General features: G+C 48.7%; 1 protein-coding gene across 1 annotated transcript in view; it reads left to right on the top strand.

The window, feature by feature from the left end:
• The first annotated feature begins 4,628 nt into the window (after positions 1-4,628).
• LOC140735688 (inositol polyphosphate-5-phosphatase A-like) overlaps positions 4,629-25,908 on the top strand; it is a 74,387-nt gene continuing 53,107 nt past the window's right edge. The window contains exon 1 of the mRNA XM_073061051.1: positions 4,629-4,933. Within this exon, the coding sequence (XP_072917152.1) occupies positions 4,886-4,933 (48 nt within the window). The 5' untranslated portion in view covers positions 4,629-4,885. The remainder of the gene's footprint in view (positions 4,934-25,908) is intronic.

Raw genomic sequence — 25,908 nt, 5'->3', positions numbered from 1 at the left:
GTTCCAGTTTATTGTCAGAAGTGTACATACCCAGGGTATCGAAAGCACAAGTGAGAATCAGAATCAGGTTTAATATCACCGGCATATGTAGTGAAAATGTGTTGTCGTGTGGCAGCAGTACATTGCAATGCATAATAAAAGCTGTGACTTACAGTACATATGCAGATTATATGTATTCACCGTTTACACTAAATAGTTAAATAAGTAATGCAAAAATGGACATAAAAAGCAGTGAGGTAGTGTTCATGGGTTCAATGTCCATACTGAAGTCTCATGGCAGAGGGGAAGAAGCTGGTTTTAAATCATTGAGTGTGTTCCTTCAGGCTCCTGTACCTCCCTTCTGACGGTAGCAATGAGAAGAGGGCACGACCTGGGTGATGAAGACCCTTCATGATGGATGCCACCTTTCTGAGGCATCGCCCCTTGGAGATGTCCTGGATACTACGGAGGCTGGTACCCATGATGGAGCTGACTGAGTTTACAAGTCTCTGCAGCTTACTCCGAGGCTGTGTAGTAGCCCCCGCCCCCACATGCCCCCACCCCCATACCAGACGGTGATGCAGCCGGTTAGAATGCTCTCCGCGGCACATCTGCAGAAATTTTCCAGTGTTTTTGGCGACGCAGACAACAACAATTTCTATAAATTACAAAAAGAATATATCAATAATGAGTAAACAATGCATAAATAGTGAGGAAGTGTTTGTAGCAACAGCATAAGTTAACATAGATAGAAAGCTACATACAAAACTTACACAGCAAAATAAATCAAATGCAAGAAATATAGTCAAAGTTCAAAATAAATTTATTATCGAAGTACCTACGTCACTATACACCACCCTGAGATCACTTTCTTGCGGGCATTCACAGTAGAACAAAGAAATACAACAGAATCTAGGAAAACACACACAAAATGCCGGAGGAGCTCAGCAAATCAGGCAGCGTCTATGGAAATGAACAAACAGTCGACATTTCAGGCCGAGACCCTTCCTCAAGACTGGAAAAGAAGGGGGAAGATGCCAGAATAAAAAGGTAAGGGGGGGGGGGGAAGGAGGGTAGCTGGAAGGTGATGGGTGAAGCCAGGTGGGTGGGAAAGGTAAAGGGCTGGAGAGGAAGGAATCTGATAGGAGAGGAGAGTGGATCGTGGGAGAAAGGGAAGTAAGAGGGGCGCCAGGGGGAGGTGATAGGCGGGTGAGGAAAGGTAAGAGGCTAGAGTGGGGAGTAGAGGGGGGGGGATCATCTTTCTACCGGAAGGAGAAATCCATATTCATGTTGGGGGCTACCTAGACGGGATATAAGGTGTTGCTCCTCCACCCTGAGGGTGGCCTCACCTGGGCACACGTTGGGATCGACACGATGGGAATTAACATGTTCGGCCACTGGGGAGTTCCGCTTGCGGTGGATGGAGCGGAGGGTTCCCCCAACCTGACAGGTCTCACCGATGAAGTTTGGTGAGCCTCAGTGGGGGGTCGACCTGCATTGGCAGCGCCAGCTTGGCACCCATCTCCGGGGTCCGATCCGATGTAGCGTCGGTGTCTTCAGAGTCGCAGAACCAGGCCCTTCAGCCCATCGAGTCCTTGCCGAGCCGTTAGTCCGTATAGTCGGTCCCATTGACCTCCACCATCCAAACTTCTCTGAAATGTTGGCATTAAGTCCGCGCCCACCAGGTGCTGCTGGCTCCTTCAGTTCGATTCGAGGCAGCGAGGGAGAAGCTGCTGTTGAACGTTGAGTTGGGGGTGGGGGGGGTTCAGGCTCCTGTACCTCCTGCCTAATGGCATCATTGAGAAGAGGGCGTGGCCACACGGTGATACCCAACTTTCTGCAGGTAGGGAGAGCTGTACCTACGGTGGAACTGGCTGACAGAAAATTGCTAATTTTATTTTTAAAGTCAGTGCTGGGGAGCAGAACTAATCGTTCTTTTCACCTGGTCTAATTGTGCATTTGTATGATACGTTGAAAATCAGCTGTACTAATGGAAATCGACCGTTTGCTAGTTTATGTATTTTCAGTATAATGCATTGCCGATAATTACAAAATGAAGCACTGTCCGTCCCCAAATATTATCCCCAGGACACTGCTAAATATTCTATAATTCCCCATTTAAATTAACTTTTCCCTGTGTTAACTCCAGACCAGGAGGCACCAAAACGGTTTGGCTCGGGAGGTTCCGTCCGGGCCCGGGATGGTGCGCAGACTGCGGTGCTGATCCCAATCCCAGATCGTCTGGGATCCAACAGGCCACGACTGATGAAGGCTCTCGGCCCGAAACAGCGACTCTTTATTCCCCTCCATAGATGCTGCCCGACCTGCCGAGTGCCTCCGGCGTTTTATGTGTTTGGCACAGGACTACCAGCATCTGCAGAACCTCTTTTTCAGGGTTGTTTTTTTGGGAGGGAGACAGACTTCTTGGAGAACCCTATTTGTTAACTGTTGTTTGTAAATGCATGACAACAGATTTGACTTGTCCATCTATTTCAGGGCTTCCCAAACTGGGGTCCACGGCTCCCTTGCTCAGTGGTATCGTTTTAAGGCTTAAAACAAGGTTGGGACCCCCTGATCTACACTAACCTGCACGTCACAGACTGACCACCACCGCTGACCCTTCCCCTCTCTTCCTTACATCGACCCCCTCCCCTCCCCCTCACTCCTGACGAAGTTTATGGAGTTCGTCCCCTCCTCCCGCACAGACGCTGCTTGATCCACTAACTGCTTGTTGTCACAAACTTGCCCCCTGTCACGGGAGGGCAACGCGAAGGAGGGTGCCCATCAGAGGGACGGGCACCATCTCAGGGAGACCGACCAGCTGGGTGACAGGACCGGGGAGCCGGACGTTTCCTGACTGTCCCGGTCCGGTAGGCAGCAGAGAGAGCAGTGGACCACGGACACATCCCTCCCCACCCCCGGGAAGCTCCGCCCAAAGAAGGCAACATCTGTCAAAGATCTCCACCGTCTGGCCCATGCCATCTTGCAACTACCATCGGGAGGGAGGTACAGAAGCCTGAAGTCCCACTCCACCTGGTTCAAGAACAGATGCTTCCCTGCATCTATTTGGTTCTTGAACCGACCAGCTCAGCCCTAATTTTTTTTTAAATATTCATTTACGTGCCAGCTAATTTATTGTTGCCCTTGAGAAGGTGGTGATGAGCTGCTTTCTTGAACCGCTGTAGTCCCTGAGGTGTAGGTACACCCTCAGTGGAGTTAGGGAGGGAATTCCGTGATTTTGACCCAGTGACGGTGACAGAACGGCGATATGTTTCCAAGTCAGGGTGGAGAGTGGCGTGGAGGAGGATTTCCAAGTGGTGGTGTTCCCAGTACGGCGATACTCGGATCACTTTCATCCCTCTGCGCTGAAATGAGCTGTCTTTATTTTAATCCTGTGTTTCCTTATTTTAAAAAATTGTGCATAACTTCTGTCCAACTTGTTTTTCTTGTGAATGGTGCTTATGTGCTGCTAAATGCCTATGGTGTTGCTGCAAGTCGGTCTTTGCATCTGTGAATAAAGAGGAAGGGTTAAAAAATAAAGATTAACTTTATTTGTCACGCGTACTTTGAAATACATGGGTTTGCATTCTGAGAATGGGGGTGAGGGTAGGGGGTGGCAGACGTGCGGTGGCGGGGAGACCACGGCGGGAATTGAACCCGGATCACTGGGGCTGCAAAGCGTTACCCTGACCGCTAAGCCACCACGCCCCCCCCCCTTGTTATGTAACGTCTGAGAAGTTTGTGTTGGGATATTCCTGGGAATAGCGTCCAATAGTATGGAAAATCGATGCGTGAGGCCGGATTATTGGAGCGATGTCACATTTGCAACAGTGCGTGGCTCTCGGTGTAGAAAGTAACCTTGCAAAAACGTTGGGAGGTGGGGTTGGCAACACGGCTGGTGGGAAGTCCAATATGTATCAAAGTACATACATGTCACCATAAACTACCCTGAGGTTCGTTTTCTTGCAGGCATTCACTGTAGAAAAATACAGTGGAATCAATGAAAAACGAGACACAAAGACTGACAAACAACCTGTGTGCAAAAGAAATAAAACTGAATCGAGAGGGAGAGAGAGAGAGAGACAAGAGAGATTGAGTGAAATTGAGAGAGGGGGAAGAGACCAGGGAAGGAAGAGAGAGGGGCGGGAGGGAGAGAGAGGAGAGGAAGGGATAGAGAGAGGGAGGGGAAGGGAGAGAGAGAGAGAAGGGGGAGAGAGCGAGGAGGGAGGGAGACAGAGGAGAGGCGGTGGAGGGAAAGTGAGGGGAGAGAAGGGAGAGGGGAGGGAGAGAGGAGAGGGGAAGGGAGAGAGAGGGGAGGGGGGAATGAGAAGGAGTGGGAAGGGAGGGGGAGGAGAAGGGGTAGAGGGAAGAGAGGGGGAAGATGGGGAAAGAGGGGTGAGTGGGGGAAGGAGGGGTGAGAAGGGGAAGAGGAGGGTGAGAAGCTGGAGGGGAGGGGAGGGCAAGAGTGACGGGGACGGTGAGAAGGAGGGGTGGAGTGGGAGCAGGGGAGAGCGGAGCGGGAGTTGGGTGGAGGACGAGGAGAAGGGGGTGGGGAGAGGGAGGGGTATGAGGGGAGTGAGTGTTAGGAGGATTTTATTGGGATTGGGCTGTCTATCAGCGACGTGCAGGGGTAGGGAGTAGTTGCTTTTTGGAGGTGTGTTTAGACAGAGAGTGCGGGGGAGTGAGCAGGAAGTGTGTGAGAGTTTGAACAGGTCCCCGGGGTGGAGTCAGCAGAAAGCGGAAAACAGCGCGGCGACAGTCCGTGTCGGGGGGCAGCGGCCGTGGCCGCGGAGAGCTGCCGGGATTCCGATGGGTAGGGGGCGAGGCTGAGCTCGAACCGAGTCGGTGGCGGCCGAGGGGCCACAGCGTTTCGGAGCGGAACCAGCGTCGGCGTTCAGCGGGCCGGATGGACGCGCTGTTGCTCACCGCCAACGTGGGCTCCCTCTTCGACGATGTGAGTAGGACACCCCAGGCTGCGGGAGTGCTGGAGCTACCCTGAGGTGGGAGGGGGCAGTGGTCGGTATGTAGGAACCACGTCCGGAGGAAGGGCTGGTGTTCGTCTCAGGGTGGGGTGATGGTCGAGTGTAGTGGGACAGAGCACCCCAGGGTGCCGGGGGAGGTGGGGCTGGGAGCGGCAGAGCTGCCTCAGACACCCACACGGCACCCCCAAGAGCAGATCCCTCGTCCGGCCCCCTCCCCCGGGTTAGATCCCTCGTCCGGCCCCTTCCGTAGGAGCGGATGCCTTGTCCAGCCCCCTTCCCAGGACAGATCCCTATTCCCCAAGGCAGATCCCCTGTCTGGCCCCCACTACAGGGGCAGGTGCCTCCTCCTCCCCCCCCCCCCCCCCGGAGCAAATCCATCCTTCCAGTTCTGTCCCCAGGGGCAGATGCCTCCTCCCGCCCCCCCCCCCCCAGCAGATCTCTCCCAGGGGCAGATCCATCCTCCAGCCGCTTCTCTTCTGAGCGGGGGGAGGGCACGGGAGTGCAACATCCCATATCCAACACACAGGTCGCAGAGATGGTTGGTGAGGGGTTAAACTCTTCTGGTTTCTTTTGAATTTGTGCTCACTTCGGGTGGGGTTCCTGATGACGGTCACGTTTGTGCACAAGAGCAGTGAGGTCGGGCACAGTACGGGGCTTGGGGGGACATCCCGGGCACCTAGATACAGACAATGCACAGGGCTTCGGAAAAAAGGAGACTTTTTTTTGCTCTAATGCCTTGTTTTAAGTGATCCGAGAAAAGTTTATGGTAGTACAAGAGGTGGTCACTTGTGTTCTGAACTTGTTAGGGACGGTGTCGGTCACTGATCGCCGAGGGGCAAGGGGGGGGGATGAGTCGGATGGTGGGTATTGGTGGTAGACGCCAACTTCTTGAGGCATCAGCTGTAGATGCCCCCAGTGGTGGGGAGGGCCGTGTCCACTACTCTAAGTGGCTCACTTATTAACCTACTCCAAGATAAGTGGAACCCTTCCCTCCCACATAACCCTCCATTTTTCTTTCATCCACACAACTATCTGAGAGTCTGTTCCATGCTCCTAATGTATCTGCACATATCTCCACCATTGACAGTGCATTCCATGTGCCCACTGCTCTCTGTGTAAAAAAAAAGCTTACTTTTGATATTCTCCCCTGCACTGTCCTCCAATCCAGTTCAAGTTATGCCTTCTTCTATCAGACATTTCTGCTCTGGGAGGAAGGCACCGCCTGTCCACTTGATCCATACCTCTTACCATCTTGTACTCCTCTATCAAGTCACCTCTGGACTTCCCGTTTTCCAGAGGAAATACCTCAAAGCTTTCCCACCATCCAGCTGCTGGAAGAGTGATGGAACGCTCCCGGCTTGCCAGGGTGAACGTGACTCCAACAGCCAATTTGTGCACATTTACAGGCAGCACACATCATTTCTTTCCAGCCCCGAAGAAGGGTCTCGGCCCAAAGCGTCATTTCCACTGACGCAGCCCGGCCTGCTGAACCCCTCCCGCGTTTTGTGTGAGTTGCTCCATTATCAAGGGCCCCCTCCGTCCAAGCCGTGCTCTCTCCTTGCTACTACCATCGGGAAGGAGCCTCAAGTTCCACCTCACCAGGTTCAGGAACAATTATTACCCTACAATCCTGAACCGGCGTGGATAACTTCACTCACCTCAACTCTGAACTGATTCCACAACCCCCAGGCTTGCTTACAATTCATGCTCTCAGTAGTTTTTTATATATATGTTTGTACAATTTCTCTTCTTTTGCACATTGGTTGCTTGGCAATCTTAGTTTATGTCTTGTTTTCATAAATGCTGTTGTATTTCTTTATTTTCCTGTAAACACCTGCAAGAAAGTGAATCTCAAAGTAGTAAAATCTACGTACTTTGATAATAAATTTGCTTTGACAGAGAAGCCTAGTTGGCAACTCTGGATCCAGCACCCAGTACACTAATTCCCTACACCACCACCAGTACTGTGGCTGCAGTGTCAACCGTTTACAACATCCCTAATCAGAATCAGGTTTATTATCGCTGACATATATCACGAATTTTGTTTTTTTTTGTGTGGCAATACATAAAATTACTACAGTACTGTGCAAAAGTCTTAGTCACCCGAGCTACATATATACACCTCAGAATTAGAATCAGGTTTAATATCACCGGCATACATTGGGAAATTTGTCGTCTTTGTGGCAGCAATGCAAGGCAATATAGAGAGAAAAGCAGGTTAATTAAATAACAAGTACACAAATAGAAAAAAACAAATAGTGAGGTTCATTGTCCATTCAGAAATCGGATGGCAGAGGGGACGACGCTGTTCCTGAAGTGTTGAGTGTGTGCCTTCAGGTTTCTGTACCTCCTTCCTGATGGTAGCAATGAGAACGAGGCATGACCTGGGTGTTGAGGGTCCTTAATGCTAGCCTTATGCACAGTACTGTCTATGTAATGTATTTAATATTTTAGTAATATTTGAGAAATATTGTAAGTATATTGTTTGAATAAGCATTCTTTATTGTTTACGTAATTCATTGCAGGTTATATGTAAAAGTACGTCACTAAAAACAAAGTACAGGAGTATTCTGGGCTCCCATGTTTTTCTTTTGATTAACTTCTGCAGTTACAAAACATAATATATTGCAAAAGTAGTGAGGAAGTGCTCATGGGTTCTTAGTCTGTTCCGTGATCTGATAGCGGAGGGGAAAAGCTGTTCCTGAATCGTTGAGTGTGTGTCTTCAGACTCCTGTACCTCCTCCCTGATGGTAGCAATGTGAAGACGGCATGGTGGTGGGGGTCCTTAACGATGGATGCATTCTTCTTGAAGCATTGCGATCTGAGAAGTTGGCTGAGTTTACAGCCCATTGCAGCTCTTTCTGATCCCAGGCTGTGCACCCCGCCCCCCCCCCCACCCCCAACATTAGACGGCGATGCAACCAGTTAGAATGCTCTCCGTGGTACAGCTGTAAAAATCTGCGCGTCTCTGCTGACATACCAAAGGTTCAAAGTACATTTGTTATCAAAGCATGATTACTGTATGCAATCTTGAGTTTCATTTCCTTACAGGCAGCCACTAAACACAGAAACACAATGGAACCCATTTTTAAAAAAGAGAAAGCTGTCAGACACCCAGTGTCAGGAGAGGGAAAAAAAACGAATCATGCAAATAATAAAAGTAAGGAATAGCATTCAGAACTGAAGTTCACAAAAGTGAGTGCACAGCCAGGCATCACCACAGCCGATTCAGGAGCAGGCCACAGCAACAGGTTACCGCGGTTACTTGCCCAGGATGCTCTGTCATGACCTCCCAAACCTGCCGTCTCTCCCAAGAACAGGGGTGGTTTCAAGTGAACACCGTCACCAATAGGTTCCCCACGTTCTTGACCTGGAAAAATATCACCAGTCCATCATCACTGAGTCTGACCTGAGGATTGAGGTTGCTGAGGATCTTTATCCAGAAGGACATCCCTCAACACTCAAGGACAGTTGGAGATGATTGCAAGAAATGTTCACATCCCATGTAGCAATGGACTGGTAATAATGTCTCAATCATTGTCTCTCTTGCTTGGTACATTCATTGAGGATGAGGTACAAACTGCACACTGGGGGCACTTTCCTGTTGTAATGTGAACAAAGACACAGGAGAGATGCAGCTGGTAGATACAGAAGTAGCCTTTTATTCAACAGAATGAGACACTCTGGAGGTAGAGGCCTGCTCGACCCAATATACATGACATTTTATATGCTAAAGATCAAAGGACAACTCTATATTTACATGCGATGTATCGACAATGCTTCAATTTCCTTCTTTTCACCCATACTCCAGATCTCCAAAATTAATGTTAATCTGGTTTTTCCATTAACTACTGACTACAGCTCTAGAAGCCTATTGTCCAGGGCTGCATTTTAAATTTAATCCGCAGGCCACATCCAGGTCTAAAGACTGGTTGCTGAAGTTAATATTTTGCTATTTAACCTAACTACAGAATGTGGCCTAACAGGCCCTTAGTATAGGCCATTGATGACCTCCTGTCTCCATTGTCCAAAGACAACGATCTGGCTGGAATTCATCAATGTTTCTGTAATCTGTTGTATCCATTGTACAGGAGATTGGCCTCTACAGCTTCACCAGAGCCCTGATGGCAGGCCGTAACCATCTCCATCTCTCTCGATGGGGACGCAGGGCTGGACTTTGAGAGGCCCACGTTGGATAATTCAACTTCAACAGCTTCACTGTCAAGCCAGTCTTAACCTTGCCTGTGGCAGGGGTCAGGGAAGCTGGTGAGAGACCCTGCCAAAGTCTATCATGGAGCGATACGGCATGGAACAGGCCCTTCTGCCCACTGACTTTGTGCTGACCATTATCCACCCATTTACACTGATTCAATTTTATTCTCCCTGCATTCCCATCAAATCACCCCCCACCCCGCCCGGAATCTAGCTCTCGCCACATGTGCAATTTACAGTTGCACAGTCTCTGGAATGTGGGCGGAAACCGGAGAACCCGGGCAAAGTCATGTGGATACAGGGAAAATGTGCAGACTTCACACAGACATGGCTGGGGGTCAGAATTGAACCCGGGTCTCCAGCTCTGTGGGTACAGCGACTCTACCCGCTGCGCCACTGACCCACCCCGTGACACACGCTGTCTCGCCCGGTGTGTTTTGATCTGCTGGTTGAATGGAGATGATGCACCTGGCCAGGTGTGCATCCTAATGGTAGCTGACCTCTGTTTCTCCAGCATTTTCACCCCAAACTTTCATCACGCCCACCATCTCTACCACAAGGCCATTTGATCTCTCTGTATCATGCTAAGAATTTGCTTTTTTTCATTCACTATTTGAGATCTAGGCATCCTTAAGGCCGGTGTTTATTCTCCACACATTCTCCTCTTTCAGCTGAACTTTACGGGCCAACCATCTGCGAGTCCAGATCAGGGGTTCTCAACATTTTTTACACCATGGACCCCTACCATTAACCGAGGGGTCTGTGTACCCCAGGTTGTGTCACCCACAGAACCGCCACTCACTTTTTGTTTCTCGCACCATTCTCTGTAACCTCTAAAGATTGTTGTGCGTGAAAATCCCAGGAAATCTGCAGTTTCTGAGAACATCAAATTACCACATCTGGCAGCAAAGATCTCTCCATGGTCGAAGTCAATTAGATCCCGTTTCTTCCCCATTCTGATGTTTGGTCTGAACAGCAACTGAACTTCTTGACCATGTCTGCATGCTTTTATGCATTGAGTTGCTGCCATAGAAGGTTGCAGTATAAGGTTCCAATATAACTCGGAGTCCTGCCATGTGCAGAAGTTCGCTGATGACACGGCCATAGTGGGGTGTGTCAGGAATGGACAGGAGGAGGAGTATAGGAAACTGATACAGGACTTTGTGATATGGTGCAACTCAAACTACCTGCGTCTCAATATCACCAAGACCAAGGAGATGGTGGTGGACTTTAGGAGATCTAGGCCTCATATGGAGCCAGTGATCATTAATGGAGAATGTGTGGAGCAGGTTAAGACCTACAAGTATCTGGGAGTACAGTTAGACGAGAAGCTAGACTGGACTGCCAACACAGATGCCTTGTGCAGGAAGGCACAGAGTCGACTGTACTTCCTTAGAAGGTTGGCGTCATTCAATGTCTGTAGTGAGATGCTGAAGATGTTCTATAGGTCAGTTGTGGAGAGCGCCCTCTTCTTCGTGGTGGCGTGTTGGGGAGGAAGCATTAAGAAGAGGGACGCCTCACGTCTTAATAAGCTGGTAAGGAAGGCAGGCTCTGTCGTGAGCAAAGTACTGGAGAGTTTAACATCTGTAGCTGAGCGAAGGGCGCTGAGTAGGCTACGGTCAATTATGGAAAACTCTGAACATCCTCTACATAGCACCATCCAGAGACAGAGAAGCAGTTTCAGCGACAGGTTACTATCGATGCAATGCTCCTCAGACAGGATGAAGAGGTCAATACTCCCCAATGCCATTAGGCTTTACAATTCAACCGCCAGGACTTAAGAACTTTTTAAAAGCTATTATTAATGCTTTTTGAGATAGTGATTTAGATGCATATCATATTTTTTACTGAGTTAAGTATTGTATGTAATTAGTTTTGCTACAACAAGTGTATGGGACATTGGAAAAAAAAGTTGAATTTCCCCATGGGGATGAATAAAGTATCTATCTATCTATCTATCTATCTATCTAATGAGCAGGTGCACGGATGTACCTGATAAAGTGGCGGCTGAGTGTAGAAATGATTACACCACAGAGGTTATTCTGTTCCCACCAGCCCTCCATCAGAGCACCTCAGTATCACTCTCTCGCTGTTCTATGTAGCCTTGCGATTCTTTCTTCGCCACATACTTAACCATTCCCCTCAAAGACCACAGTGAAATCTGCCTCCAACCACATCTTCAAACAGTGTATTCCAGATTCCAACCACACTGGGTTAAGATGACCCAGAATATATTCCTCTCCATCGATGTCTTTCCTGCTGAGTTCCTCCAGCATCTTGTGTGCGTGTTCCAGCATCTGCAGTATCTCCTGTGTTTTGTGTCAAATTGAGTTTTTTTTTCCTTGTGTTACTCTCAATTCTCCTTGCTTTGTTTTTACAACTGTGACATCTCAAACTCGAGCCCTCCAGTATTGCGGACAGCCTCCACTCTGCATTGTGTCCAGGGCCCTCCTCATTTCACACCTACTAACAGATCCCCCTGCACTCCTTGTACCAGGAATAACTATAATTCTTTTCTGGTTCTTCTCAAATATACTTGCATCGTTTCGGTAAAGTCTGAAAAGTCTACAAAGACTGGTGGATACAGCCCAGGCCGTCACAGCCAACAGCCTCCTCATCACTAAACACGTTTACAAGAAGCACTGCTTCAAGAAAGCAGCATCCATCATCGAAGACCCCCACCATCCAGGCCATGCTCTCTTCTTGCTACTACCATCGGACAGGAGGTACAGAAGCCTTAGGTCCCACACCACCAGGTTCAGGAACAGTTATTACCCCTCAACCATCAGGTCCCACACCACCAGGTTCAGGGACAGTTATTACCCCTCAACCATCAGGTCCCACATCACCAGGTTCAGGAACAGTTATTACCCCTCAACCATCAGGTCCCACACCACCAGGTTCAGGGACAGTTATTACCCCTCAACCATCAGGTCCCACACCACCAGGTTCAGGAACAGTTATTACCCCTCAACCATCAGGTCGCACACCACCAGGTTTTGGAACAGTTATTACCCCTCGACCATCAGATCCTGGAAGTTATTACCCTACAACCGTCTGTTCTGCCACTTCATTGTGGCCGATCCATTTTTCTCTCTCAGCCCCAATCTCCTGCGTTCATGCCCTAATTAATCAAGAACCTATCAACCTCTGCCTTAAATATACCCAATGACTTGGCCTTCACAGCCGCCTGTGGCGAGGAATTCCACAGATTCACCACTCTCTGGTTAAAAAAAATCCTCCTCATCTCCATTCTAAAAGGATACCCCCTATTCTGAGGCTGTGTCCTCTGGTCTTAGACTCCCCCACCTTAGGAAACGTCCTCTCCACATCCACTCTATAGAGGCCTTCTGACATTCGATAGGTTTCAATAAGGTCACCCCTCATTCTTCTGAATTCCACTGAGTAGAGGCCCAGAGCTATCAAACACTCCTGATATGTCAAGCCCCTCAATCCTGAAATCATTTTCATAAACCTCCTTTGAACCCTCTCCAATGTCAGTAAATCCTTTCTTAGAGAAAGAGGCCTAAAACAAATCAAGAACAGCAAAACAAGCCCCTTTCCCACCCACAGTCCTCCAACTCCAGGGCAGGTCTCCAGGTTTCGGCCATCTTGTCTTCTGCTCCTGGACTTCTGATTGACCTTCGAGCTCTGATCTTCAATGTCGACCCCTGGCCTAGCCGATAATGCGCCCAGAACTCCAGCCGAGCTCCGGGTGTGCCAGCCAGCTGGCCCTCGTGCTTCCTGCTGGCATGGCTTTCCAGCGCAGAGCAGAAGCCTGGCTTGGAGGTTCCCTTTGCCGCCTGTCCACATTGCTGGAATTTGAGCATGGAGTGGAATCCAGATCTCTTAACTCCTCCGTATCCCATCTCGAAACCAGAATCTGATCTCTAACTCACCCCTCTGTCATCAAAACCATCCTCATGGACATAAAACAACTAAGTCTGGGCCGTGATCTCGACGGAGACTGCAGTTCAGCGCCATCTTATTTATTGATTTAGCAATGCCACGTGGAGTCGGCCCTTTGTGCCATGCTGCCCAGCAACCATTGACAACCCCCGTTAACCCTAACAGGGACACTTTACAATGACCGATTAACCTACCCAGTACGTCTTTGGACTGTGGAAGGAAACTGGAGGGCCTGCTACGTTACCATGGCGATCTTGGAATGGAAAAGAAATTGTAGCTCCCTGCTCTGTGTATCGGCCTGTTCCTATTGACACGTCTGTAGGACACTTGGAGCTCCATTTATGTGGTCAGCTGATTTTTATTTGCATACGTTGATTTTGCCTTTTGTATTCAAGTGTTCACTTCCTTCTGATTGCTCCCGCCAGTGTTTACAACCCAACACTTGTCACAGCAGCAGATTCTGTTATGCATTTTTGTATATAATCTGGAACTTGACACCTGGATCGCTTCCTTTTTCGGAGCTTTAGATCTGGGAATGTGCCTGGACCAGACTGGTACCATCTCTTCCTCAAACACAGCCCCTCGCTGCTCGGGCTTCACCCGTCAACATTGGCTGCCGCATTACCTGGGTCAGTTCCGCTCTCAGTGCTGAAAGATAGATAGATAGATACTTTATTCATCCCCATGGGGAAATTCAACTTTTTTTCCAATGTCCCATACACTTGTTGTAGCAAAACTAATTACATACAATACTTAACTCAGTAAAAAATATGATATGCATCTAAATCACTATCTCAAAAAGCATTAATAATAGCTTTTAAAAAGTTCTTAAGTCCTGGCGGTTGAATTGTAAAGCCTAATGGCATTGGGGAGTATTGATCTCTTCATCCTGTCTGAGGAGCATTGCATCGATAGTAACCTGTTGCTGAAACTGCTTCTCTGTCTCTGGATGGTGCTATGTAGAGGATGTTCAGAGTTTTCCATAATTGACCGTAGCCTACTCAGCGCCCTTCGCTCAGCTACCGATGTTAAACTCTCCAGTACTTTGCCCACGACAGAGCCCGCCTTCCTTACCAGCTTATTAAGACGTGAGGCGTCCCTCTTCTTAATGCTTCCTCCCCAACACGCCACCACAAAGAAGAGGGCGCTCTCCACAACTGACCTATAGAACATCTTCCCCCCCCCCCCGCCTCGCACGGTAACGCAAAGAATTTGTGCGTTGTCCCCGCCACCGTGTCGGAGTTTGGTTTCATTCCACATTCCGGAGGTGAACGGGTAAGGGTTAGTAAGTTGTGGGGGTGCTACGTTGGCGCCGGGGGGGAGGGGGCATAGCAACACTCGCAGGCCGCACCTCCCTCCAGCACATCCTTGGCTGTGTTGGTTGTTGATACAAATGACATGCTTCACTGCATGTTTCAAAGTTCAAAGTAAGTTTATTATCAAAGTACGTATATGTCACCGTATACGGGACTGAGATTAATTTTCTTGTGGGCATACTCAATAGATCCATATTAACCAGAATAGAATCAGTGAATGACCACAGCAACCGGGCATTCAACCCGTGTGCAAAAGACAACTCTGCAAATATAAACAGCAAGAAATAATAGTAACAAATAAATAAGCAGTAAATATCGAGAATACGACATGAAGTGTTATTGAAAGAGAGTCCATAGGTTGTGGGAACATTTCAGTGATGGGGCAAGAAGTGAAGTTATTCCTCTTTGGTTCAGGAGCCTGATGGTTGAGGGGTAATAACTGTTCCTGTGTGGGTGTTGAGGCTCCTGTACCGTCTTCCTGATGGTAGCGTTGAGAAGAGAGCACGTCCTGGGTGGATGCTGCTTTCCTGCGACAGTGCTCGGTGGTGGGGAGGGATTTACCTGTGATGGACTGGGCCAAATCCACTACCTTTTTTTTTGTGTGTGTTTTGATGTACATGTGACAAAAAACTAATCTTTATAAGTGGCTTTGATCTAATTGTTGATGTTTATTTTTGAACTGTTTTTCCTGCTCCTCTTTTATAGTTAATCTGAACCTTATCATATCTCTAAAATGTTTCCCGACCAGAACTAGATGCACAAGCCCCTCCTAGAACCAGATCTTTCCTCATTCGCCTTCTCACTAGCCCCTCCTCATTCCCCAGAACCAGATTCTTCTCATTCCCCTCCTCATTCCCCAGAACCAGATTCTTCCTCATTCTCCAGAACCAGACCATTCCTCATTCCCCTCCTCACCAGCCCCTCCTCATTCCCCAGAACCAGATTCTTCTCATTCCCCTCCTCACCAGCCCCTCCTCATTCCCCAGAACCAGACCATTCCTCATTCCCCTCCTCACCAGCCCCTCCTCATTCCCCAGAACCAGACCATTCCTCATTCCCCTCCTCACTAGCCCCTCCTCATCCTCCAGAACCAGACCATTCCTCATTCCCCTCCTCACCAGCCCCTCCTCATTCCCCAGAACCAGACCATTCCTCATTCCCCTCCTCACTAGCCCCTCCTCATCCTCCAGAACCAGACCATTCCTCATTCCCCTCCTCACTAGCCCCTCCTCATCCTCCAGAACCAGACCATTCCTCATTCCCCTCCTCACCAGCCCCTCCTCATTCCCCAGAACCAGACCATTCCTCATTGGACCAGAAATGAACTGCTTTAAAAATATATCCTGGCCACATTTCAAAACTCTTTTCCCCTTCTCTGCCTACAACACTATCACTAGTCCTTCGAATGCCAAATTTTTCTATGGCTAGTGCACACACAAATGAGCATTTGGGGGAGGGTGGAGTGGATTTGTCAGCTGCTGACTTCTGCCACCACAGAAATCACTGTGTGGCTGTATTTCTGACTTGAGGACTGTCTGGGGTCTGGACCGTTCACAGGAACGGAATCTGGCTTAACAGCTTTGCACAGAGTAGATGGGCCGAAGAGACTGGTTCTGTGTTATAGTACTCTGGGACTCTAACCTGGGGAGTATCTGTGCCATCTGAGTTCGCCAGCTTCGTTTAAATCCCCAGCGAAGTCACAGTCAAAGTTTACTGTCAGATGGACGAGTCCGCCTGTGCACAGGTGCAACGGAAAACTCGCAGCAGCCTCTCAGGCCCAGAGCCTCCAGTATACCACACTGACAAGAAAAACAAATTATACGAGAGAGAGCCCACGTAGAACAAAGAAAACAATGTTGATTGTACAGCCAAGTGGTCACGGTGATGCTAAACCATAATGACTTGAGTAATAATGATTTGGGGTTGTGCCATTGGTTCGAAAACTCAACAGTTGACTATATTGCACTGTTGTTTTTGATAGTCTCTCAGATCAGGGTCTCTTTGGTGCTTTTGCTGTGGGTTGTGTACTGGTGGGGGGGTGGTGAATGCTTTAGCCGGTGCTTGTGGGGGGGGGGGCTTATCTACTATCATTCATTCTTTGTGGTTTCTTGTTTCGTGGATGTCTGTGAAGAGTAAGAATTTCAGGTTGTATACTGTATACATTGATATTAAATTGAAACCATTTGAAGGGAAGTGGCTGCACCTGAATAGCAGAGCAGACTGATGGGCCGAATGGCCTGCTACTGTTCCTATGGCTTGAAGTCCTGTATTTGCTCCCATCGCTTCCCTCTCTACAGATGCTGCCTGACTTGCCGAGTGTTTCTGGAATTTTCTGTTGCTTTTTAATGTTTCAGATCTTTATTACCACAGACACTCTGTCAATCGCTCCTCCAGAAACGCTCATTAAGCCTTCACTCCTCGTCATCTGTCACACCTGCCTGTGCGTCCACCAAGCACTCCCTCCCCTCTCACTACCTACATCAACAAACTCCCTCCCCTCTCACTACCTACATCAACAAACTCCCTCCCCTCTCACTACCTACATCAACAAACTCCCTCCCCTCTCACTACCTATATCAACAAACTCCCTCCCCTCTCACTACCTATATCAACAAACTCCCTCCCCTCTCACTACCTACATCAACAAACTCCCTCCCCTCTCACTACCTACATCAACAAACTCCCTCCCCTCTCACTACCTACATCAACAAACTCCCTCCCCTCTCACTACCTACATCAACAAACTCCCTCCCCTCTCACTACCTACATCAGCAAACTCCCTCCCCTCTCACTACCTACATCAACAAACTCCCTCCCCTCTCACTACCTACATCAACAAACTCCCTCCCCTCTCACTACCTACATCAGCAAACTCCCTCCCCTCTCACTACCTATATCAACAAACTCCCTCCCCTCTCACTACCTATATCAACAAACTCCCTCCCCTCTCACTACCTATATCAACAAACTCCCTCCCCTCTCACTACCAATATCAACAAACTCCCTCCCCTCTCACTACCTACATCAACAAACTCCCTCCCCTCTCACTACCTATATCAACAAGCTCCCTCCCCTCTCACTACCTATATCAACAAACTCCCTCCCCTCTCACTACCTATATCAACAAACTCCCTCCCCTCTCACTACCAATATCAACAAACTCCCTCCCCTCTCACTACCTACATCAACAAACTCCCTCCCCTCTCACTACCTACATCAACAAGCTCCCTCCCCTCTCACTACCTATATCAACAAACTCCCTCCCCTCTCACTACCAATATCAACAAACTCCCTCCCCTCTCACTACCTACATCAACAAACTCCCTCCCCTCTCACTACCTACATCAACAAACTCCCTCCCCTCTCACTACCTACATCAACAAACTCCCTCTCCTCTCACTACCTACATCAACAAGCTCCCTCCCCTCTCACTACCAATATCAACTCCCTCCCCTCTCACTACCTACATCAGCAAACTCCCTCCCTTCTCACTACCTACATCAACAAGCTCCCTCCCCTCTCACTACCAATATCAACTCCCTCCCCTCTCACTACCTACATCAACAAACTCCCTCCCCTCTCACTACCTACATCAACAAACTCCCTCCCCTCTCACTACCAATATCAGCAAACTCCCTCCCCTCTCACTACCTATATCAGCAAACTCCCTCCCCTCTCACTACCTACATCAACAAACTCCCTCCCCTCTCACTACCTATATCAGCAAACTTCCTCCCCTCTCACTACCTATATCAACAAACTCCCTCCCCTCTCACTACCTACATCAACAAACTCCCTCCCCTCTCACTACCTACATCAGCAAACTCCCTCCCCTCTCACTACCTACATCAACAAACTCCCTCCCCTCTCACTACCTGCATCAACAAACTCCCTCCCCTCTCACTACCTATATCAGCAAACTTCCTCCCCTCTCACTACCTACATCAACAAACTCCCTCCCCTCTCACTACCTACATCAACAAACTCCCTCCCCTCTCACTACCTGCATCAACAAACTCCCTCCCCTATCACTACCTACATCAACAAACTCCCTCCCCTCTCACTACCTGCATCAACAAACTCCCTCCCCTCTCACTACCTACATCAGCAAACTCCCTCCCCTCTCACTACCTATATCAGCAAACTTCCTCCCCTCTCACTACCTACATCAACAAACTCCCTCCCCTCTCACTACCTACATCAACAAACTCCCTCCCCTCTCACTACCTGCATCAACAAACTCCCTCCCCTATCACTACCTACATCAACAAACTCCCTCCCCTATCACTACCTACATCAACAAGCTCCCTCCCCTCTCACTACCTACATCAGCAAACTCCCTCTCCTCTCACTACCTACATCAACAAGCTCCCTCCCCTCTCACTACCTATATCAACAAACTCCCTCCCCTCTCACTACCTACATCAACAAACTCCCTCCCCTCTCACTACCTACATCAACAAACTCCCTCCCCTCTCACTACCCCGTAAACTGAGTTCAAATCCCATCGCAGCTGTTCTGGAATTTAAATTTTTTCAGCAATCTGGCATTTGAAAAGAACTTTGAAAATGTCTTGCAATCCTGCTTTATCTTTGCCTGGGAAAGATTAATAAAGCGGAGTAATCTTGGTAAATGTGACTGGATTGTTTTGAAAAATATCTGGGTTTGCTAAAATTCTTTTGTGGAGCGGTGGTGTGGGCTTCAGTTCAGAATGCTGTTTTCTTGTGTTTATTGTTAGCATGATTTGTTTTACTTTATGTCCGTTGGTCTTTATTTTTTATGGATTCTTTTGGTTTCTTTGTTTTGTGACCGTCTGTCAGGGTTCGAATCCCAGGGTGTATAATGTATTTGTACTTGAATAATAAATGTCCTTTGAACTTTGATGAACCGAGCCAGGAATTCTGTTCCAGAGCTTCGACTGCACGTCTCCCTGTCCACCATTTTTTATACCTCAGAATTGTTTTGTACTTTCCTTGTGAACGCTGCTTCTCTGACACTCTGAGCTTGTGATACTGTTGCAGGCATTCATGGGACTTTGCAATGGGGGGGGGGGGGGGTCCTTGCCTTTCCAGACAGGCTAGAAGAGAGTGAGTGAGTGTGTGTCTCTCTCTCTCTCTCTCTCTCTCTCTCTCTCTCTCTCTCTCTCTCTCTCTCTCTCTCTCTCTCTCTCTCGATGGGAGACAGGCGACAGAACGACAGAATCTTGCTTTGATAAAATCATGCTTCCAGTGAGCTTAGGTTGGGCCTGTCCTCACGAGACAACCCCCTCGTCCCTGGTACACTAGCTCCAGCGTAAATATCTTTCCTCTCTCTTGCAGAACTGTACTCAGTGCTGTGGTGTGACCTTGCATGGTTTCAGCAAGACTTCCTGTCTTCTCTACTCCCATCTCTGTTCCAGTAAACACTGACTTTCCGTTTTCCTGCCCGGTATTTCCCAGACCTGCAGCTTGACGATCCCGTCCTGACGCAGGGTCGAAACGGAAAACGTGGCCAATTCCTTTCCTCCCCCAGACGCTGCTCGACCTGCTGAGTTCCGCCACGTTTCTCCAGATCGCAGCGCCTGCCACATCCCCTGTTGACTCTGTTTCATTTGAGGGTTCCCAGATCCCCCGCTCACAATTAGATATCAGAATGTTACAGCACAGCTGAGGCTGTTTGGCCCACGATATCGTGCCGACCTTTAAACCCACTCAACCTAACCCGTCCCTCCACACAGCCCATCAATTTTCTTCCATCCATGTGTCCCTCTACGAGTCTCTGAAATGTAATCCGGTTTAGTATACTGTACCAGCATATGTTGTGAAATTTGTTGTTTTGCAGCAGCAGTCCATTACAATACACAGTGATAAAAACTGTGAAGTACATTTAGGTGTATATGGTGGTGGTTGACAACCTTCTGCCTGAAAGGACAGTGATGATCTTCACAAGCCTGGGCAGAGGGTGTGGAGATCCTGAGATGCCCAGACGTCGGGATCCCCCTCTTGGCCTCACCAGTGGAGTCCAAAGGAAAGATTATGTAGCACGGGCTTGGCTGCAGGAGCTGCCGGAAGGATGTTCAACAGCGTCCAGCCACCTTAGGGGCCCCACTCCGGATTTGCTGTCTGGGTTTACTCCCGTAGCCTTCAACTGTCCCAGGGCTGCGCATGTGCATGTATATATATATATGTACACACACGCACACACACCCGCACGCACACACACACACACACACACTCACACACACACACACCCGCACGCACACACACACACTCACACACACACTCACACACACACACACACACTCACACACTCACTCACACACTCACACACTCACACGCACACACGCACACACACACACACGCACTCACACGCACGCACACACACACACACACACATACACACACACACACACACTCACACACTCACACACACACACACACACACACACACACACACACACACAAAGGTTAAATTAAATAAGTAGTGCAAAAACAGAAATAAAAAGTAGTGAGCAAGTGTTCATCGGTTCAATGTCTATTCAGAAATCTCATGACAGAGGGGGAGAAGCTATTCCTGTCCCTCCTCCCTATTGGTAGCAATGAGAAGAGGGCATGTCCTAGGTGATGGGGGTCCTTAGTGATGAACGTTGCCTTTTTGAGGCATCGCTCCTTGAAGACGGCTTGGATACGACTGAAGCTAGTGCCCATGATGGAGCTGACTGAGTTTACAAGTCTCTGCAGCTTGCTTTGATCCTGTGCAGTGCCCCCACCCACCCCATACCAGACGGTGGTGTAGCCAGTCAGAATGCTGTAGAAATTTGCGAGTGTCTTTGGTGATAAGCAAGTTTCCTCAAACTCCTAATGAAATATAGCCACTCTTGCTCCCTCTTTGTAACTGGATGTGTAGTGGAGGGGGGTGCTGACTGGCTGCATCTCGGCCTGGTATGGGAACACCGATGCCTTTGAGCAGAAATTCCTGCAAAAGGCTGTGGATTTGGCTCAGTACATCACGGGTAAAGCCCTCTCAACATCGAGCACATCTGCGTGGAACGCTGTCGTAGGAAAGCAGCATCCATCGTCAAAGATCCTCACCACCCAGGCTATGCTCTCTTCTCACTGCTGCCATCAGGTAGAAGGTACAGGAGCCTCAGGACTCACACCACCCGGTTCAAGAACAGTTACTACCCCTCAACCATCAGGCTCCTGAATAAAACAGGGTAACTACACTCACTTGCCCTCCCCACAACCAATGATCTCATTTTAAGGATTTAACTCATGCACTCGTTCTTCATTAATATTTGTTTATATTTGCATTTGCACACTTTGTCGTCTTCTGCACTGGCTGATCTTTCACACTGTTCTATAGATTAGCTGAGCACGCCTGCGGGAAAATAAATCTCAGAATTGTACTTGGTGACATCTGTGTACTTTAATGATTAAATTCAGTTTGAACTTTGAACTCTACCCTGACAGCGAGTTCCGTATGCTCAGCGCTCTGTGTTTTAAAAAAAACTTGCCCTCGACATCCCTCCTCCATTACTTTCTTCCAAGCACCCAAAGATTAGGCCCCCGCTTATAGCCACTTCCGCCCTTGGAAAGAAATCTCTGACTATCCAGTTGATCGCATAGAACATCGAGCGTAGAAACATAGAACACTGAGTACGACATCACTACAGCACAGTACAGGCCCTTCGGCCCACAATGCCGTGCTGACCTTGTAACCTACTGTAGGATCAATCTAACCCTTCCCTCCCACCTAGCCCTCCATTTTTCTGTCTTCCAAATGCCAGCATCTCCGCTCTTCGCTGTGCCACGGTGGTGCGGTTAGCAGGCCCGCTGCCTCACCGCTCCAGCCCCCGACCTCCGGCGCTGCGCGTGGAGTTTGCACGTTCTCAGCACCACCATGTTTGTTTCCCCGGGTGCTCCCAAAGGCCGGCGGGTTGGTGGGTTAGTTGGCCCCTGCAAGTTGCCAGTGGATGAGTGCTGAGGGGGCCGATGGAAATGTGAGAGGAATAAAAATGGGCTGGGGTTGGCAGGGATTTGATGGGCTGAAGGGCCCGTTTCAAGCTGTCTGACTCTAATCCCCCAGTTTAAACAGAGGCTGACATTCCTGAGAAATGGGGAGGGATTTCTCCTTTGGGGACACTTTAGTGTGTGTGGTTGATATTTATTTACTTACAGCAGGGGTTCCCAACCTTTTTTATGCCACTAACTGGACCCCAGGTCGGGAACCCCTTGTTTGGAGATACCATGTCAAACAGATTCATCTGGCCCAACAAGCCACACCATACAGCAACCTACCGATTTAACACTAGCCTAATCACAGGACAACTTACAAAGACCAGTTACTCTACTAACCTGTACATGTTTGGACTGTGGGAGGAAACCGGAGCTCCCGGAGAGAATGTATGGACTCCTTACAGGCAATGGCGGGAATTGAACTCCAAACACCGATGCCCCGAGCTGTAATAGCATTGCGCTAACCGTGACGGTACTGATGCAGCCCTTTCTGGAGGCGGATTAATGCAGGCCCAGTCCGTGACTCCGCGCCTTCATGCCCGAATCCCTGGGCTCCTGTCACCCCACTCATCCTCTTCCTGGGTCCTGAGGCACCTGTGCCTCTTTCCTGATGGCAACAGTGAGAAGAGAGCACGGCCTAGATGGTGGGGGTCCTTGATGATGGATATTGCTTTCTTATTCAGCACTCCTTGCAGACGTTCTCAGTGTTGGCGAGGGCTTTGCCTGTGATGGGCTGGGCCATATCCACTACTTCCTGTAGGATTTTCCATTCGAGGGCATACCAGGCCATGACGCAACCTGTCGGGATACTTACACCGTGTATTTATAGAAATTTGTCAGAGTTTTGGGTAACATACTGAAACTTTGATAAACGTAAAGGAAACCCTGCATCAAGACTGAGAGGGGAGAAGCAAATTCACCTTCGGCCCTGACACAAGGCTTTGGTGCAGTCCATTGACGATTCTTTCCCTCCCAGAGATGCTGCTCGACCCGCTGGGTTCCTCCAGCAGATGGTACTTTGCTCCAGATTTGAATGTCTGCAGTCCCTCGTGTCTCTGTCCATGCTGACTGAGATGCCTGCCTGAACTAGGCCCACTTGACTGCGTTTGGCCTATAGCCTGCTGAATCTTTCGTATCTGTGTTTGTTCATTAAATGCCATGTCGTGTGAAGTGGGCGATCGTGGTCTCTCCAATGATCCAAAGGCACTTTTCTACAGAATTGGTTTGCCATTGCCTTCTTCTGGGCAGTGTCTTTACAAGATGGGTGACCCCAGCCATTATCAATCCTCCTTAGAGATTGTCTGCCTGGCGTCAGTGGTCACATAACCAGGACTTGTGATCTGCACTGGCTGCTCATACAACCATCCACCACCTGCTCCCATGGCTTCACGTGACCCTGATCGGGGGCTAAGCAGGTGCTACACCTTGCCCGAGGGTGACCTGCAGGATAGTGGAGGGAAGGAGTACCTCACACCTCCTTTGGTAGAGACGTATCTCCACACTGCCACCTGTGTATCTGGCCAAATGTCCTTTAAATGCAGCGGGACCTGCCTCTACCACTTCCTCTGGCAGCTCATTCCATATACACCCCCCCCCCACACCCCCGCAACCCTCTGGGTGAAAAATTTGCCCCTCCCATTCCCTTTGGATCTCTTCCTCGCTCTCTCTCTCATTATACCTGTACCCTTGTTATAGACTCCTCTGCCGGGTGGGGGGGAGAATCTGTGACCTTGCCCACACCCCTCATGATTTCATGCAGTTCCGGTAGTTTATCCCTCAGCCTCCTTCGCTCCAGCGTGTGGAAAGCGCTGCCAGAAGAGCACGGTACTGTAGTGGTCAGCACAACGGTTTACAGTACTGGCGATCCAGGTTCAATTCCCGCCACTGCCCGTAGTTTGTACGTTCTCCCCGTGACCACGTGGGTTCCTTCCCACGGTCCAAAAGTTAACTGGTCATTGTAAATTGTCCCATGATTAGGCAAGGGTTAAATTGCTGGGCAGCACAAATGGAGGCAGGAACATCAGAAACATCAGGAACATCAGAAACATCAGAAACATCAGAAACATTAGGAACATCAGGAATATCAGAAAAAAACTTAAGATAAGCTCATGGATGATAGAAAAATGGAGGCCTGTGTAAAAATGGAGATCTGTCTTAGAGCCAAAACAATTGCTGAAGGGCGTTTACTGTGAGCACCTGATGCGGATCTCAGAGGGGACTGTTCATTCCCCTCCATAGATACCGACTGTGCTGCTGAGGTCCTCCAGTGCATTGCTAGGCCTCTTGCTGCTGTAGTTTTGAGGAAGTTCGAAGAGAGCTGTAAGCGTGGCATTTCACACGGTGTGGGGAGGTGTGACCATCCTTACTCCAGGATCCCGTTGCCATTACCATGCAAAGTTTTTTTTAAAGTGGTGTTTATGACCATTTGAAGCTGAACTCAAATATAATTTCAGACTCAACACGAGGAAATCTGCAGATGCTGGAAATTCAAACAACACACACAAAATGCTGGTGGAACACAGCAGGCCAGGCAGCATCTATAAGAAGAAGCACTGTCGACGTTTCGGTCCGAGACCCTTCAGAGTCCTGATGAAGGGTCTCGGCCCGAAACGTCGACAACGCTTCTCCCTATAGATGCTGCCTGGCCTGCTGTGTTCCACCAGCATTCTGTGTGTGTTGTTGTTTGAATTTCAGACCACTTATTTCATGTAGGAATTTGGAGAAACATGAAATCAACTTTTATTGGATACAATGCATTTAATTGCATGATGCTTTGCAATAGATCAACTAAGCTAAAACTATTTTGTTGATGATTTTTGTTCATACTGAGTGTCTGAGGCTTGATGTCCAATAATAATCAGCTAGCATTGTTGGCTTCCAGTTGGTATCTGAGCTCATTTCTTTTTTTTGCGTTATTTATTTATTTCGTAATTTTTAATAATTTCACACCCTTGCACTGCAGCAAATTTCGTGTCATTGAAGTCCGAAGAACATAGAATTAGGATCAGGAGTTGGCCATCTGTCCCATTGAGCCCACTCCGCTATTCAATAAGATCACGCCTGATCCAGATTACACTCGTCCCTCAATCTCTCTTTATTTCCCTGTGCAGGAGGAGAACAGCCCGGCCCCTGTCACCACACTGTTCTGAAGCCTGAGCAGAGAAATGCCAATTTCATATAGAATTCACTAGCAGTTACATGATAATAACCGTTTTGTAAATTATGTATGTCCAAATTCTTTACTTTCAAGATGAATTACCATCCACAATAGCGATGTTAAAAGTGAATAGAAGATACAAACTAACAACTGATGATATTTGAAGTTAGTAATGTAATTGTCCCCTCGTTGTTGTGTGCTTGAATCCTTCAATTACACGCATATCTTGTCTCCGTATACCCCAGTGGCTCCAGTCCCCTGCGGTGCAAAAGGGGAGCTCTGCTCTTCATGACATTTCGAACTTGGGCTAACTGCACCATATCCATAAACTGTCCTTGCCTGGTTCAGGAACAGTT

The sequence above is a fragment of the Hemitrygon akajei genome, chromosome 1 (assembly GCF_048418815.1).
Source record: "Hemitrygon akajei chromosome 1, sHemAka1.3, whole genome shotgun sequence".
Taxonomy (NCBI): domain Eukaryota; kingdom Metazoa; phylum Chordata; class Chondrichthyes; order Myliobatiformes; family Dasyatidae; genus Hemitrygon; species Hemitrygon akajei.
The sequence above is the reverse complement of the archived record's forward strand: the minus strand, read 5'-3'. Positions and strand labels throughout refer to the sequence as shown.